This window comes from Monodelphis domestica, chromosome 2, assembly GCF_027887165.1.
Source record: "Monodelphis domestica isolate mMonDom1 chromosome 2, mMonDom1.pri, whole genome shotgun sequence".
Taxonomy (NCBI): Eukaryota; Metazoa; Chordata; class Mammalia; order Didelphimorphia; family Didelphidae; genus Monodelphis; species Monodelphis domestica.
In genome coordinates, this window is record NC_077228.1 from 42,659,051 (window position 1) to 42,673,586 (window position 14,536).

The following is a 14,536-nucleotide window of genomic DNA, read 5'->3' on the forward strand; positions in this document are numbered from 1 at the left end:
TAAAATTATTATTTGGCAATGACAACTGATAGTGGCTCACATCTCCATGATAATAACCTGGTTAAAAACGTATTGCAAGGTGCTTAAATTAATCCTGCCCCCTCCTATGTCCCATAAGCAATTTGTACTAATAACAATACCAATCTGTGGACATTCATTATTCCTATGACTGATCAAGTTAATATTATAAAGATGAAATAAGACTACCATATCAGCAGGAGTCAGAAAAAGAATGTGTGCACCTGAGGGAGGCTGGAAAAGTAGTGGCAAGATGTCATTAAAAACACCTCCACTGTACTTCCTAACACATAACAAACAGGACCATGGGACCAAGCTCAGTAAACAAATGTGCTAACAACTTGTCAAAGATACTTTTCTAGGATGAAGACTGTAAAAAACAAGTTAAGAGTGCTGTATCTTGATTTCAACTTAAATATACTCATACCTCCTTTGTTCCTTGCCAGCTTCTGAGCTGGATGCTCCCTACTCTCCTTCCCTCTCCATGCCTTGAACCAGGCAGCAAGCTTGAAGCCAAACAATGGAGCCAGAGAGGAGCAGGGACAGGGCAGGGAGAGTAGTCTTCTTTCCAGGTAGTGATGCCACCTGACTCTCACCCCCACTCTGCTCCTTAGCCCTTCTGTGTTTTGATGTATTCTTTTCTTCCTTGGATTTCTCTAGAATTCAGAAGAAGGGACTAAGGATGCAGTCTGGAAGTCACCTCTTCTGCCATTATTTTGGCTTATTGGCATAAGGGCACACCCTACCAACATGCCCCTCGTGGCTCTGAGCCTATATATGGAGCCACTTGTGTTAGCTCCAACAGTATGGTGGCTAAGGGGGCTGAGACTGTGGATCAAAGACCTGTGTTGGTTACATTGGTCTGTGTTTGTTTTCATAATGTTTATATAAATGGTTTCATATAGAACTAATCCCATTTGAAGTGGTTCTTCATTTAGAAAATAGGGTCTAAGAGGAAGGGTAGCCCTACTTTGCTCAATGTCCATGGAGAACCTGTATATCAAAGCAGAACAAAGAAGATTTTGTTTCTACCACCAGCTGAGCTCCTCATCCCAACCTTTGGATCTGTCAAAAACCTTTCTTGTTTCTATACTTCACTTGATCACCTGATTCGGGGCAGAGATCTGGCATGGGTGGATAGACACACATGAGCATACATGAGGTGGAGGCTTCTAAAAACTAGATCTGAGGTATTGGGGTTGGGATGGCTCAAGGCCAGGTTTTTTCTTACACTGTGTCATCACCACAACCGGTTCAGTAAAAAAAAAAAATCTCTTTACTTATATCAGAGTGTTGTTTAAGTGACACTCAAACCAGGCATGTGTATTGAATAAAAGGTGTTGCAAACAAAGCTGGGTAATTAGCACACAATCAGGAAATGTCGGTGTGAGACAATGTACACAAAACATAAAAAAAAAGCATTTGTTCTTATCAAGTTACAAGGGCTTATACCTGCAACAGTGTTCTAGAGGAGACTGAAATTTTTCTGTAATTTGAGAAGTCACTGTCCTCAAATAATGTTATATAGTCTGTTGTAATAGATCCACAGTTCTATTTTTAATGGCAACTTAAAATGTTTTCTAGATTTTCATTGACTTACTCTGGGACTAGTAATAAAAATGTGGATTTCTTATCTTTTATGCATTCTTTTAGTGCTCAGCCAAAAAGTATATATCCTTGAAGTTTTTGCTAATAAAAAGTCTAACCCAGTAAGTTTAACCAATTTGGGGTTTTTATCTATATTTAATAAGAAAAAAGAATAAACCTGACATCAATTCACAATAAATTTATTTTACATAAAGGAAGAAGCTTGCCGTTAGTGAAAAATTCAGTAGAAAACAGTTCTCCTGCTTTCAATCTAGTTTACTCAAAAGTAGAATCCGCTTGTTAGTGAAAACTTCAGTAGAAACAGAGTATCCTGTAAGAAAACATCCTTGGCACGAAGTAAAAAGCTCTTAACACCAAATCTGAAGCAATGAAATATTTACCATGCAACATTATTGGCAGAAAAGCCTAATTCTGATGGCTGGTAGTCTTTGAGTCTTTTAAGACATTAAAATGGAAGACATTTAAACCTGCTTTACATAGTTAATCATATATAAATATGGTGTCATAACTGGTAGTCCGTATAGAGGTCTCCCACTTAGTTAAGCAGTTCTAAATAAGTAATTGGTACTTTGCCCTTTTGATTTCCCCTTTCACCCATCAGCCAGTCTGAATCCATACCAACGATACTGTATACTGTGATCACCTAAAAAAAAAAAAGTTTGTAATTAATCATTTCTTCAATAAAAACATGACTGATCATAATTTTTTCTTATGAATCACGTTCTACACCCACCTAGCTCAAACTTATTTTTTCAAGGGGTTAAAACAGTATGACTGGTCTTGTCAAAAGATGAAATGTCTCATAGGGCTATTTTTCCAGACACAGAAAAAGAATCATATTACCAGCTTTTGGACATCTTATTCTGTTATTCAAGATTTTCATTTAAGAAAAGGCAGCCAATAAATATAAAGCATCAGAAATCTAGTCATGCTTGACAAAATAGTTTTAGAAGTCACTTTGGAGTCCACATGCATTGTGTGTGAACCAAAGGGTATGTCCTAAGGCTGATGACCTTTGTGCATCCCTTACCTCATCTGCTAGAAGTGACAATTCAGTACTGTTTGCAGCATCATAATCATAGAGAACTCTGGCTTTCCTATTTCCACTGGATTCCTTCAAGTCCCCGATGGCAGGAGTAATAGCTGTGCCACTTGTTGAAGGCAACAGAGAGGTGGTGATTCCAGATGATGATGTGGAGATATTTGACATAGAGGTTGTGGAAGACTGACTATTGTTAGATACGAAGACAGATGGAAAACTGTTGAAAACAAAATGGCCAATGAATGATTTTAATTTTAAAAAATTAACATACAAATTAGTTGAAAATTGCTGATATTTCTTTCAGCTCATAATGATGAACTTTTTAGTAACTGACTTGCAGGACTATTATTAAACTCTCAAGGAAAGACTTTTCTGAGAAATTGGGCAATAAATAGTTTAATAAGTTTCAGTTGTGAAATAGTCAGCACTATAATACCACCATTTGGTGGCACTGTTCACTTTCTTATCAACTTCCATTTTGTGGAAGAAAGTGGTTAAAGACAAGATGCACTGTGGCACACAACCCAGTTCCCATTCACCCTTCTAAGTCTTCAAAACAATGGTCCTGGATAAAGTTCATAAAGCTCCAGGGAGAAATAAATAAAAGTGTGTTACAAAAACTTTCTCTTAAAGACCTAAACAGTTTTTTACAAAATGTTTCTTTTGTATTAAGGAATTTTCCAGAAAAGTAGAAATTCACATTTGACCTTAAAAAATGTTATGGGAAGAAGCAATTAAGGTAGCTCAGTAGATAGAGAACTAGGTCTGAAGACGGGAGGTGATAGCCTCAGGCCTCAAATCTGACTTTACATACTTCCTAACTGTGTGACCCTGGGCAAGTCATTTAACCCCAATTGCCTAGCCCTTATCATTCTTCTACCTTGGGATGGATGGATTTTTAGTGTTGATTCCAAGACAGAAGTTAAGAGTATGAAATTTAAAAAAATGTTAAGGGAGAAGGGAGGAACAGGCAAAGAATGGGATATTCTTTTTGAATAATAATGAAAGAAGAATTTCCTTAATTTCCTCTTTTAAAATTAAGGTTCAGAAATGAAAATAATAGACACACAGGCACCATCAACAATTGGTATTAATCAGCTGCCTTTACCTTATAAAAATCTATATTTCAGTTTAAATGGTATTATATTTTTGTATTTCTTTAAAAATTTGCATTCCAGAATTATATTCTCCATATCTAATGTGAATACTAGCTATATAGAACTTTAGGGTTTGCAATGTGCTTTACAAATATTATGTCATTCAGCCTTCACAACAACACTTTGCAGTAGGTTGCTATTATTTTCTCAATTCGCAGATGAGGAAACAGCCTGAGAGAGATTAAGTAGCTTGCCCAGGGTAACACAGCTAGATGGTGTTTAAGGCAGACCTCAAACTCAGGTCTTCCTAACTACACATCCAGCACTTTCTCTACTGGGCCACTTAGGTGACCCAAGTACCATCAGTCCTCCCTGTAAGATGTCCTATATGAGCCCACCTGGCTGGGTGTGCCCCTCCTTACCTCATGGCCAGATGACTGCAATAGCTGTCGCTTGGACTCCCCTAATTTCACTACAAAAATGGCTTTCCTAATGGACAGGTCTGATCATGGCTCTCTTCTCTTCAATAAGCTCTAGTGACTCCCTCTTACCTTTAGGAGTAAATATAAAATCCTCTCTGGATTGGCCCCTTCCTATTTCCCTCAACATACTGTATAATCCAGTGACACTGGCTTCCTTGCTATTCACAAACAAAACCTTTCCTTTGCCAGCTCTGGGCATTTTTCCTGGCTGTCTCCTATACCTAAGATTCTTTCTCTCTTCCTTCACTTCTGTCTGCGGGGGTTTCTGCTAAAATTCTATTTTCCATTGGAAGCCTTTCTTGAACTCCTTTTAATGATAGAGCCTTTCCTTGGAGACAACCCTTGTTCTAACCCTGTCTACTTTGGATGTATGTGGTTGTCTGCATGGTGGCTCCTCCATTAGACTGGAGCTCCATGAGGGTCAGAGCTGTGTTTACCTCTCCTTGGTATCCCCTAGCACTTAGCACAGTGCCTGAAACATGGTAATTGCTTAATAAAAGCTTAATGACTTAACAAGCAGAACTTTGCAAAGAGGAACCCTGGGAAATGTCCTAGGTTTGTTCACCAAACACTGTATTAGCAGAGTTTATATTTACTCAAGAAAATTTTTTTCCTTTTTATTTTTTTAACACAGTGTTTGTTTATTGGAAAAAAACATATTACAGAGCTATTTGAATGTTATACTTTCAAATGAACATATAATTTGAATCTATGTTTTATCAAGAGAAAAGGTAAAATAAAATGATTCTTTTTCAGTAGACAGCTCACCCTGGAAACTTTCTTCTTTTATTCTATTAATATGTTCCTTTGGTTAACAATTTTTTTCTAATAAATTATAATAAATGTGCTTATTCAAGAGAAATTCTCACATTATCTATGTCCAAAAACGATGTCTCCTTTTTTTTCATGAGTACTTGAATTTAATGTCATTTTTAACACAGTTGTCCAAATGACAGTTTTATCTATTACATTAATTTCAATTTTTTTGTAATTTCATATATGCCTTCTAATATTTAAAGGAAAAAATACAAAGTATTCTTTGAAGTCATTAAAGCTATGTGCTTGAATGAATATTACTAGAATTAAGAAATTAGTAGTTCAAATTTATAGTATAGATCAGTGATGGGCGAATCTTTTAGAGATCATGTGCTGTGCCCAATCCTCCAGAGATCATGTATCATGACATGCCCCACCCCAGTCCAAGTGCCACATGCAGCTCCCCCATTACCCTACACAAGGGATGGAGAAAGCACTGCAATTGGGCTGCTGGGCAGCGGGGTGGGTGATGTGAAAAAATGTTATCAGGCATGGTGGAGAGGGGGAAGGGAGCAGATCTGTCCGAGTCCTGCTTTTCTAATGATGAACTCTGGCAGAGGATGATGGCGCACTTGTCCACAGGGAGTGTTTTGCGTGGTCTCTTTGGCACCCATGTCACATGTTTGCCATCACACATACAGCTACTACTTAGTCATTAACTAGAAATTAAAATCTTCTGCTTATGTTAATGAATGCAGGGCAGCTAGGTGGTACAGTGGATATGCTGCATCTGAAGTTAGGAAGATATCTTCATATCTGGCTTTAGACATTTCCTAGCTATGCAAGTCACTTAACCCTGTTTGCCTCAATTTCGTCATCTGCAAAATGAACTGGAGAAGGAAATGGCAAACCACTCCAATATTTATAAAGAAAATCTCAAATAACAACAAAGCATATATTAGTTCTAACCTAACCTTTTCCAATTAGGATGAAACAGACATCCTGCTATAATGACCAAGAGAGCTCATCTCAGAATCCCGAGGACCTGGGTTTAAGTGATGATTTAGACTTATATTTGGCTATGAGGCTCAGGGTTCACTTCACCATTCAGAACCCCTTAAGGGTCTTCCTTTAAGGCTATACTTAAGAGATTCAGTACTAGTTCATCAAAGGAAGAGGGAATTTCTTTACTTGGAGTGTTTTCAGTGAAAGCAAAAGGTCTCGTCTTATTCCTTCTAATATCCCCCCTACACAAAGGGAAAAAAAAGTAGAAAAAAAATCTACAAGACTATATTTAAATTTTACCAAATACTTTGGTCAGAACATTGAAAAGAAAGCTCACTTGGTAGAAACAGAGGAAGGCAGGGGAGTGGGGGTGGGTGGGAGGGGAAGGGTGCTCCAAAAATACAACTTTCTTTGTTTCAGAAGGGAAGTTAAAATAAAAAGTAAATGCTTCTGTTAGGTGGTTACAATAAAAAAACAAACACCACAACTATCAAATTTAGGTTCCACCCTTCAAAAGGTCAATAGTGTTTTTAGTTTTTAAAAACTCTTACCTTCCCTCTTAGAATCAATAGGAAGAAGAATGGTAAGGGTTAGGTAAAGGGGGTTAAGTGACTTGCCTAGGGTCACACAGATAGGAAATATCTGGGGTCACATTTGAACCCAGGACCTCCTGTCTCTAGGCCTGACTTTCAATCCACTGAGCTACCTAGCTTCTCCCCTAAGTAATGTTTTTAAAGTGTCTTTCCCACACAAAACCATAACATGCATTTCTTCAGTGTTAATGATATATTTATCCCCAAAGTTGAGAAAAGGGGAGGAAAGCTCTTATTCCTCTTGTGTTCTTATCTCAGGTACATAGGCCCTATCTACCTCTCCTTCTGTACATCCTACTATTTGGTGTTTCAAGTTTTGCCTGACAGAATCTTGAAAAGGTAGAGTGGTCTTATGTGAAAACAAGAAGCAAAAAGATGTTTTTTTCTTATTAAAAACTTATGCCCAAACATTGCAATTTAAAATTAGTATAACTTCTTATATTATTATACAAAAGCCATCTAGAATTCATATTACATGATATCTATTAAGTTTATTGATATATTTTAAAATACAATTTGCTGGTAAGTATTAAATACTATATTTTAAATTCAAATGTTTCAGTTAATTTTATGCCCTTATAGTGCTATCATTAAAATAAAGGTCTTGAATAGAATAAATCCAGGTTTGGAAGAGTAATAAGGCATTTAAAAATGACTCTTTTGTTACCTACTTTTCATGTATAAAAATGCCCTGTATTCCATCAATCAGGCCTACATCTGATTCTCTGAGGACAGGAAGTAGAGACTTATTATTATTCTTGTCTATTCTATTTTGAACTTTTATTTAATTTCTGATTCCCATCCTCTTAACAGATTATTCTGCTTAGAGCAGAAGGCAGTCAACACTCAAAAGAAATTACCTTCCTTCACCTCCACGTGGTCTTTCCAGATAATCTCAGCCTTCCTAGAGCTGTTGGAGCTAGGAGGGGAGAAGACAGGAGTGCGAATGCTCACATTCTCCTGACCTGCTTTGTACATTCATGACCCACTCTCCCAGCAGAAATTTCCAGATGGCAAACAGACTGAAAATAAATGTTCATGGCATGTTCCTAGCCAGTTCAGTGGAACAGGTGCTGAACAGTGCCTGTGTGACTCTAGATAGTAGAAGCTTAATCTCTCCAAGTCTGACCTTATTTGTAAAATGAAGATAATGCCTGTAGCATTGACCTCCCTAGGTTTTTGTGAGCATCAAATGAAAACATGGAAAGAAAACATTCTGGAAAACTCCATGTATATTTAAACTATACTTGTGCTGATTCTCTTAGAACTCAGGATATTTTACAGATCTGTTTTAAAGTCTAATATGGAAGTAAAATACCTGTAGAAGACAGGTAATTAATTATATATTTCAACTGGATTCCTAAAAAGAACTTCTAATATGAAACATACGTTAGGAGACATACATATAGGTGGAAAGAAAGCTGAATTTGGAATTGGGGTCTAGATTCAAACTCTGACTTTGCTACTTTGTTTCACCTTGACCTAGTCATATGCCCTCTGAGGTCCTTGGCCTTGGTCTACAAAATGAGTAAGTGGAAGCTCCATAAGTCCTAAATCCACAACCCTTTATATACTAACTGACCTTTAACCTAACTGTTCTACTTGGGCAAATTACTCCCTTCTTTGGGACTCAATTTCTTTATGGAAAATGAGGGGACTGGATTGATCCTATCCAGCCTTAAATCCATCGATTCTAGGAGGACCAGAAGGACCCAGTTATATTTCTTTTCTCTTCTCGTCTCTTCTAAAGTTTCTTTTGCTATAGCACAGAGAATATACTCCCTCAAGAAGGTTCTTATCTGCCTGCCAATTTCATGCCTAAATATTTATCAACAGAGGTACTTTACTATATGGAGAAGAGGGCAAGAACCCAATTATAGTTCTTAAAAATAAATTGATACTAAACAACGTAGAAACCATTAAATTAATATTTCTCATCTTCATTCCCAAGGTGAGTTTACATCTAAAGTCTTGCTCCTTGTAACTCATGGCTCCATTCTAGAAAAGGCATTCATTCTTACCTCCCGAGTTGTTTCTGCAGGTCCAGCATGTACTGGTAGCATTGAGCATAGTAAGTCATCTGGGCTTCCACAAAGTCATTCAGGCAGCGAAGGTGGTGTGCCTGGAAGGTAAGAAATAGCATGTTCAAGGTCTGACAAGTCACTTAAACACACTCATAGGAATTATAAAACTTCACCATTAACTCAAAGACTCAGAAATGTCACTGCCTTACTGAAGGGAGATAATAATGTAAATTTTATTCCACTATTTAAGTTTTTTTTCCTTTTATTGTCATGCACAACACACTTCCACATTGGTCATCATTATAAGAGCAAAGTCATACATAACCAAAACCCCAAAATAAAATCAAGGATACACTGATGTGAAAGACAATTCCAACAGTTCTTTCTCTGGAGGTGGATAACATTCCCTTTTTTAAGTCATTCAGGATTGTCCCAGATCATTGTATCACTGAGAGTAGCCAAGTTTTCACAGATAATCATCATCCAATATTGGTCTTTATTGTGTATAATGTTCTCCCAGTTCTGCATCTGTTCCCACAAAACTTTCCAGCTTTTTCTGAAATTATCTTGCTTATTTCTTATAGCACAACAGTATTCCATTACCAACATGTACCATGATTTGTTCAGTCATTCCCCAATGGATGGACATCCTCTCAATTTCAATTCTTTGCCACTACACAAAGAGTTTCTATAAATATTTTTGTTGAAGTAGGTCCTTTTCCCCTTTTTTATTATTTCTATTGACCCCTTTGTGGCACTACCAGATCAAAGGGTATGTAGGCTTATAACTCTTTGGGTATAATTTCAAACTGCCCTCCAGAATGGTTAGATCAATTCACAATGCCACCAACAATGCATTAGTGTCCCAATTTTGCCACATCAATAAGGGAAGTCAGCCTGAAATCCTGCATGGCTCTACTGGACAAAGAGAGTCAAAGAGAAAGCTGTATTTTCTCGTTTTATCATGGCAAATTTCCTATCATTTATGCCCCTGTTTCCACCTCCTTAATGAGCCCTCTTAATGTTCTTAACCTTTGGGAGTATATTACCTATAATTTGCTTGAGTGTCTAATATTAAAAATGAATTATTTTGAATACTCACATGTGTGCTGCTGATTCCTTCCAGAAGGAGTCTGGTAATCTCTGCTTGGCGGTCAAATTCACTCTGAGTTATTCTTAATTCCTGTTCAGACTTAAGATATTACACATATTTAGAATTCACTGAAAAGCTTATTAATTCAGCATTTAGTCTAGTCCTTCAATTTTTAAAAATCCCTATTACATGATAATTAACTAGTTTTAAATCTTAACATATCATGTTTCTACAAGGGAATTGCTTGACTAGCACATGCTATAAGGAGAAATACTGCCATACAAAGGATCAGGAAATATGTGCAAAAGTCTGGGGGGAAAATGCAAGGGAAGAACTCTGCTTTTCTAACACTGCTTATGTCTAATTTCAGGATCACTATTATTTTCTTTCCATTTCCTGAGGCTTGCTTTAAAAAAAACAACTACTCATATAACTAAATTCTAAATGTTCCTTTCAAAACTGTCTTGCTTGTCTGTGTTTCCTTTTGAAATTCTTTCTATCCCCTTCTGTTCATTTAAAAAACATGTTACATCCTTTTTTTTGCATCAATACTGAGAAGATCTGAAAAAACATAAAAAAGGGGGGAAAATCCTTACAGCAAGTAAGCATCGACCAGAAAAAACAATTACAACTATTTTCCAAAGAAGTTTGTTCCCTCTCCAAAGTTACCTGTGATATCTAAAATACCAAATGTGATGATGGACTTTTCTTAGTTCAGATCTCTTTCCCACCTCCCCACCCCTGCCACCCCCAAGAATTCTAGGCCTTGTGCTTCAGGAATCTGAAATCCATGTCTAAGACAAAAAACTCATCTTTACCACCACTTTACCAAACCTATCCTTATTCTTAACCTATTTTTGCTGAGACACCATCCATCCTTCTAGGTACTCAGATTCAACCTTGCTCCCACTTTCACCATATAATCAGTTACCAAGTTTTGTCAATTCTTTCTTTTTTATGCTCATATGACCACTATTTTAGTTCAGATCTTTACTTTTGCCTCTACCTACACTACTGAAATAGCTTCCTAATGGTTTCTCCCCTCTCCAATCCATCCTTCACACAGCTGACAAACATAGAACTAACAATCTCATGCCTCTGATCCAAAGTCACCAGTGGTCCACTATTATTTGGTATTGAAAGCTCTTCACAGTCAGGCTTCTGGAATGTACTGCCTCCTTATCTATACATCTTAAAGTCTCTAGCTTCATCAAAACTTGGCTCAAGTGCCACTTCTCTCAATCCAGCAGAATATCAACTCCCTGAAGGTAGAGAATGTTCCATTTTTGTCTTTGTATCCCCAGGACCTAACTCATAGTAGGCATTTAATGGAAGGAAGGAAGGTAGGAAGAGAGGAAGGGAGGAAGAGAGAAAGAGAATGATCAAACTAGGTTTCTGAAAATGCAAATTTCAGCAAATTTCAGTCATGCAATTTTAATGCTCCTCTCGGCTCTTACTTAAAACTTAAAAAAAAAAAAAAGACTCCCAAATCAAATAAGCAAATCTTGGGCATTTTAAAGCTTGAGATAATATCCTGGCTAAGTTATTCTATGTGGCTGAATAATTTTTTTAAACCCTTACCTTTTGTCTTGTAATCAATACTATATATTGGTTCCAAGGCAGAAGAGCAGTAAGAGTGAGGCAATGGGGGTTAAGTGACTTGCCCAGGGTCAAGTGACAGAGGCCAGATTTGAATCTAGGACCTCTTGTCTCTAGACCTGGCTGTCAGTCTACTGAGCCACCTAGCTAGTAGCCCTGCCATGTCTGAATAATTTTAAGGCTTCTTAGTAAAATGATTCCTTTATTTTAGATTTTTACCTTCCTTCCTTTGGGGTGTTAAAACTACCTAATATATGAGTTTTTTTTTTCCATTCTAGGTCCTCAGGATATCTTTTGCAAAAAGAAATTCCATCAGCTTTCCTGTGACTTTTTAAAGTTATATAATATTTTTCAAAGTTACAGCCAACCCTCAACTACTCACTGCAAATATACTGAAATTCACGATTCATAAATATTTTTTTGCCAACGATTACTAACTTCACTTCAAATCTTTACCTAGAATTGCTAAGACAGCCTTGCTAATAGATACCCAAAGAATAATTGTTTAGTTCATCCACACTGACTAATTTATCTTTTTCAGTGGAGGTATATCAGTGGAAATGAAAAGAAGGTCATCAGTATCTTTTCCACTTGCCATGGTTAAGTTGATACAAGTTCCATGAAACAAGGAAAGTAGCTTCCTCTAAAATATGAACAAGCAAAAAAACCTAATTGGGCTGATTTTTTCCTCATTTAAGGGTAAATTAGTAATAAATAGGAAAAATTAGGAAAAGGAAGTAGCAGTAAAGGTACTAATAATCTAACCTGCCAAGTAGCAGTAAAGGTATTAATAATCTAACCTGACAATCAATCTCCACCTCATTGACTGAAGGAGGGAGGATTAGGTCATCTGGCGATATGTTTGTATTGCTTAAGAAATCATGTGATGAAATCATAAAAATTATTTGACCTCAACCACAGTGCATTGTGCTTTGGCAGTAGGTTCTAGTATGTTTTACTTAGATGCCAATAATACAAACCAGATCAAGAAAAAGAGAATGGAAAAAAAATAGATGAATAAATGTTCTACCTAACAAAGATATTAGGGAAAACCTGAAAAATTTAAGGTTACATTTGAACCATGTGCATTATAGTTGACAACTGTCAAGTCTTAAAGGAAAAGAATAAGCTAATTAATGTTATAATAAAACTCTGATAATGATTTTCTGGCAAACTCAGAAGGGTTAATAGCAGAAGGTAAGAAAAGAGGAAGGAAAAATCATCTCTATATACCTACTATGTGCTAGTGCTAGGCATTGGACTAAATACTTTTTACAAATATCTCAGAATCATTCATTGTTGAGATGTCTTAGAGTAGCCACACTTAGACCTTCAGTTGTAAATACATAACACAATCTGAAGGATCTCATAACACAATCTGAGGATCTATGATGACAAAATCAGATACATCCAGAAGACAAGAGTTTTCCACATCAGATTAATTCACACAATTCAGCAGATAGAAAGCACAGTCCTTGGGAGTCAGACATACTTTGGTTCAAACATAGAGTCATTCACTCAGAGTTTCAGTTTCTTAATTTATAAAAGTTATAATACTTATAAAACAAGGTCTTCCTCAGAGGATTCTTATAAAAAACAAATGAGAAGCTAAAGAGCTTTTTGCAAACCTTTAGAAGTCACAAAAATATCAGTTATTATAGAAATGATTATGGATGTGTAAATTAAAAACAATGGTACTGAACTTCAAAGACACCAAAGAAAACAATTTTTAGGGAGACCAATAGAGTCTGATTTAATATTTAATTTTGTTTAAAAAAGATGCCCTTTATAATTTTTATTACAGTATATAATGGGGACACAAAAGATTTTGGATACTAGACTGAATTTCTGCCTCTAGGATACTGACCGGGCACTTTCTGAAGAAAACAAGAAAAGTTTAAATTGTATTTTATAGCTTCTGTTTAAAGCATATATTTTAAAATGAGTATTCAAGAATTAACCTTCAGTTAACAGAAAAAGATCACACTATTCCAATATGCAATGGAAGGAAGGAGGCAACGTCTTTTCCAGTCTGCTTTTCTAACAACTGCTCTAAGGCATAACCTGGAAAGAAGGTACAAGGATGTGAGAGACTCAAGAGGCCAACTCTTCATCAGCCTGTTCAGGTCCCAAACACAAATCTAAGAAAACTTGAACCCTTTCCCTCCCCTCCCTCTGGCAACTGGTTTTTTCTGATCAGTGGCTGCCTCCCTTGCTATCTCCTCAGCAGTCAGCTGGCCACTCTTCTTTCCAGTTCAACTCTGCCAGCTTACCTCTGGAAGGTGGACATCACCAGAGCCTCAGGGCCTCATTCATCAAACCTGACCACTGCTTACCTCTAGGTGCTGTCTTTCCCATTATACCAGAAGCTCCTAAAGGGCAGGAAATGCCTTTGGCCTTTTTTTTGTGTCTCCAATGCTTAGCACCATCCCTGACATATAATAGGTTCATGTTACTGGCTGACTAACTTAATAGATGCTATTCATTCATTCATTCGTTCATTCATTCATTCATATACTGGGGCTGGACATCTTTACTCTGAAAACAAGTCTCCCCATATCCTGGAAGTAGCTGGTTAGATTTCTGGAAAATCTACCTGTGTGGCTTTTTCACACTCTATGCCAAAACTGAAGACCTGTGACCTAGCTACATTTAACAATATTCTCTTGAGATCTGAAGGATGCACATATAAAAGGATGCACTTATAAAAAGGTTTTTTAACATGTTTATGAAATGGAACTCTTTAGAGCAGCTAGTAAAAAAAGCCCAACCTCAAATCTAAGGCCTGATCACTACAGGCAAAAGAGATTTCCTTACATAAGTACTATAAGGCCTTTCCCTATTATAAACTTATATTATAAACCATTCCATGTTCTGTTACTTTGCTATTGTGTTAAAGAGCTGTTTGTGGGGCTAATAAATAAATAATATCAATAAACTCCATTGCCAGGAAGGGGTCCAATTACAACTCGGACTAGATGAAGGAGTAAACATTGGGGTCTCTGAACTTAAAAAAATTTGGGGGGGGGTTACTATATTTCAATATAATTGGTTTTCTTTGTAATCTGATGTATTTTATTTTATATTTTAAAAAACATTATCCTGAGAGGGGATCCACAATCTTTGGGCATATGATTATAAATTTTGGCAAACCAAAGGATTAGCACACAAAAAGTTAAGAATCCCTGGTCAAGATGAACAGGTTCCTATAATTTTTAA

At 36.7% G+C, this 14,536-nt stretch overlaps 1 protein-coding gene across 3 annotated transcripts in view; it reads right to left on the reverse strand.

Annotated features, from left to right (window-relative positions):
• Nucleotides 1–1,789: 1,789 nt before the first annotated feature.
• Nucleotides 1,790–14,536, reverse strand: part of SH3GLB1 (SH3 domain containing GRB2 like, endophilin B1) — a 43,001-nt gene continuing 30,254 nt past the window's right edge. For all 3 annotated transcript variants that reach the window (XM_007480567.2, XM_003340103.3, XM_001362073.4), the window contains 4 exons: nt 9,728–9,817; nt 8,623–8,723; nt 2,657–2,885; nt 1,790–2,269 (listed from right to left, as the gene is read on the reverse strand). In XM_007480567.2, coding sequence (XP_007480629.1) covers nt 2,162–2,269; nt 2,657–2,885; nt 8,623–8,723; nt 9,728–9,817 — 528 coding nt within the window. In that variant the 3' untranslated portion in view covers nt 1,790–2,161. The remainder of the gene's footprint in view (nt 2,270–2,656; nt 2,886–8,622; nt 8,724–9,727; nt 9,818–14,536) is intronic.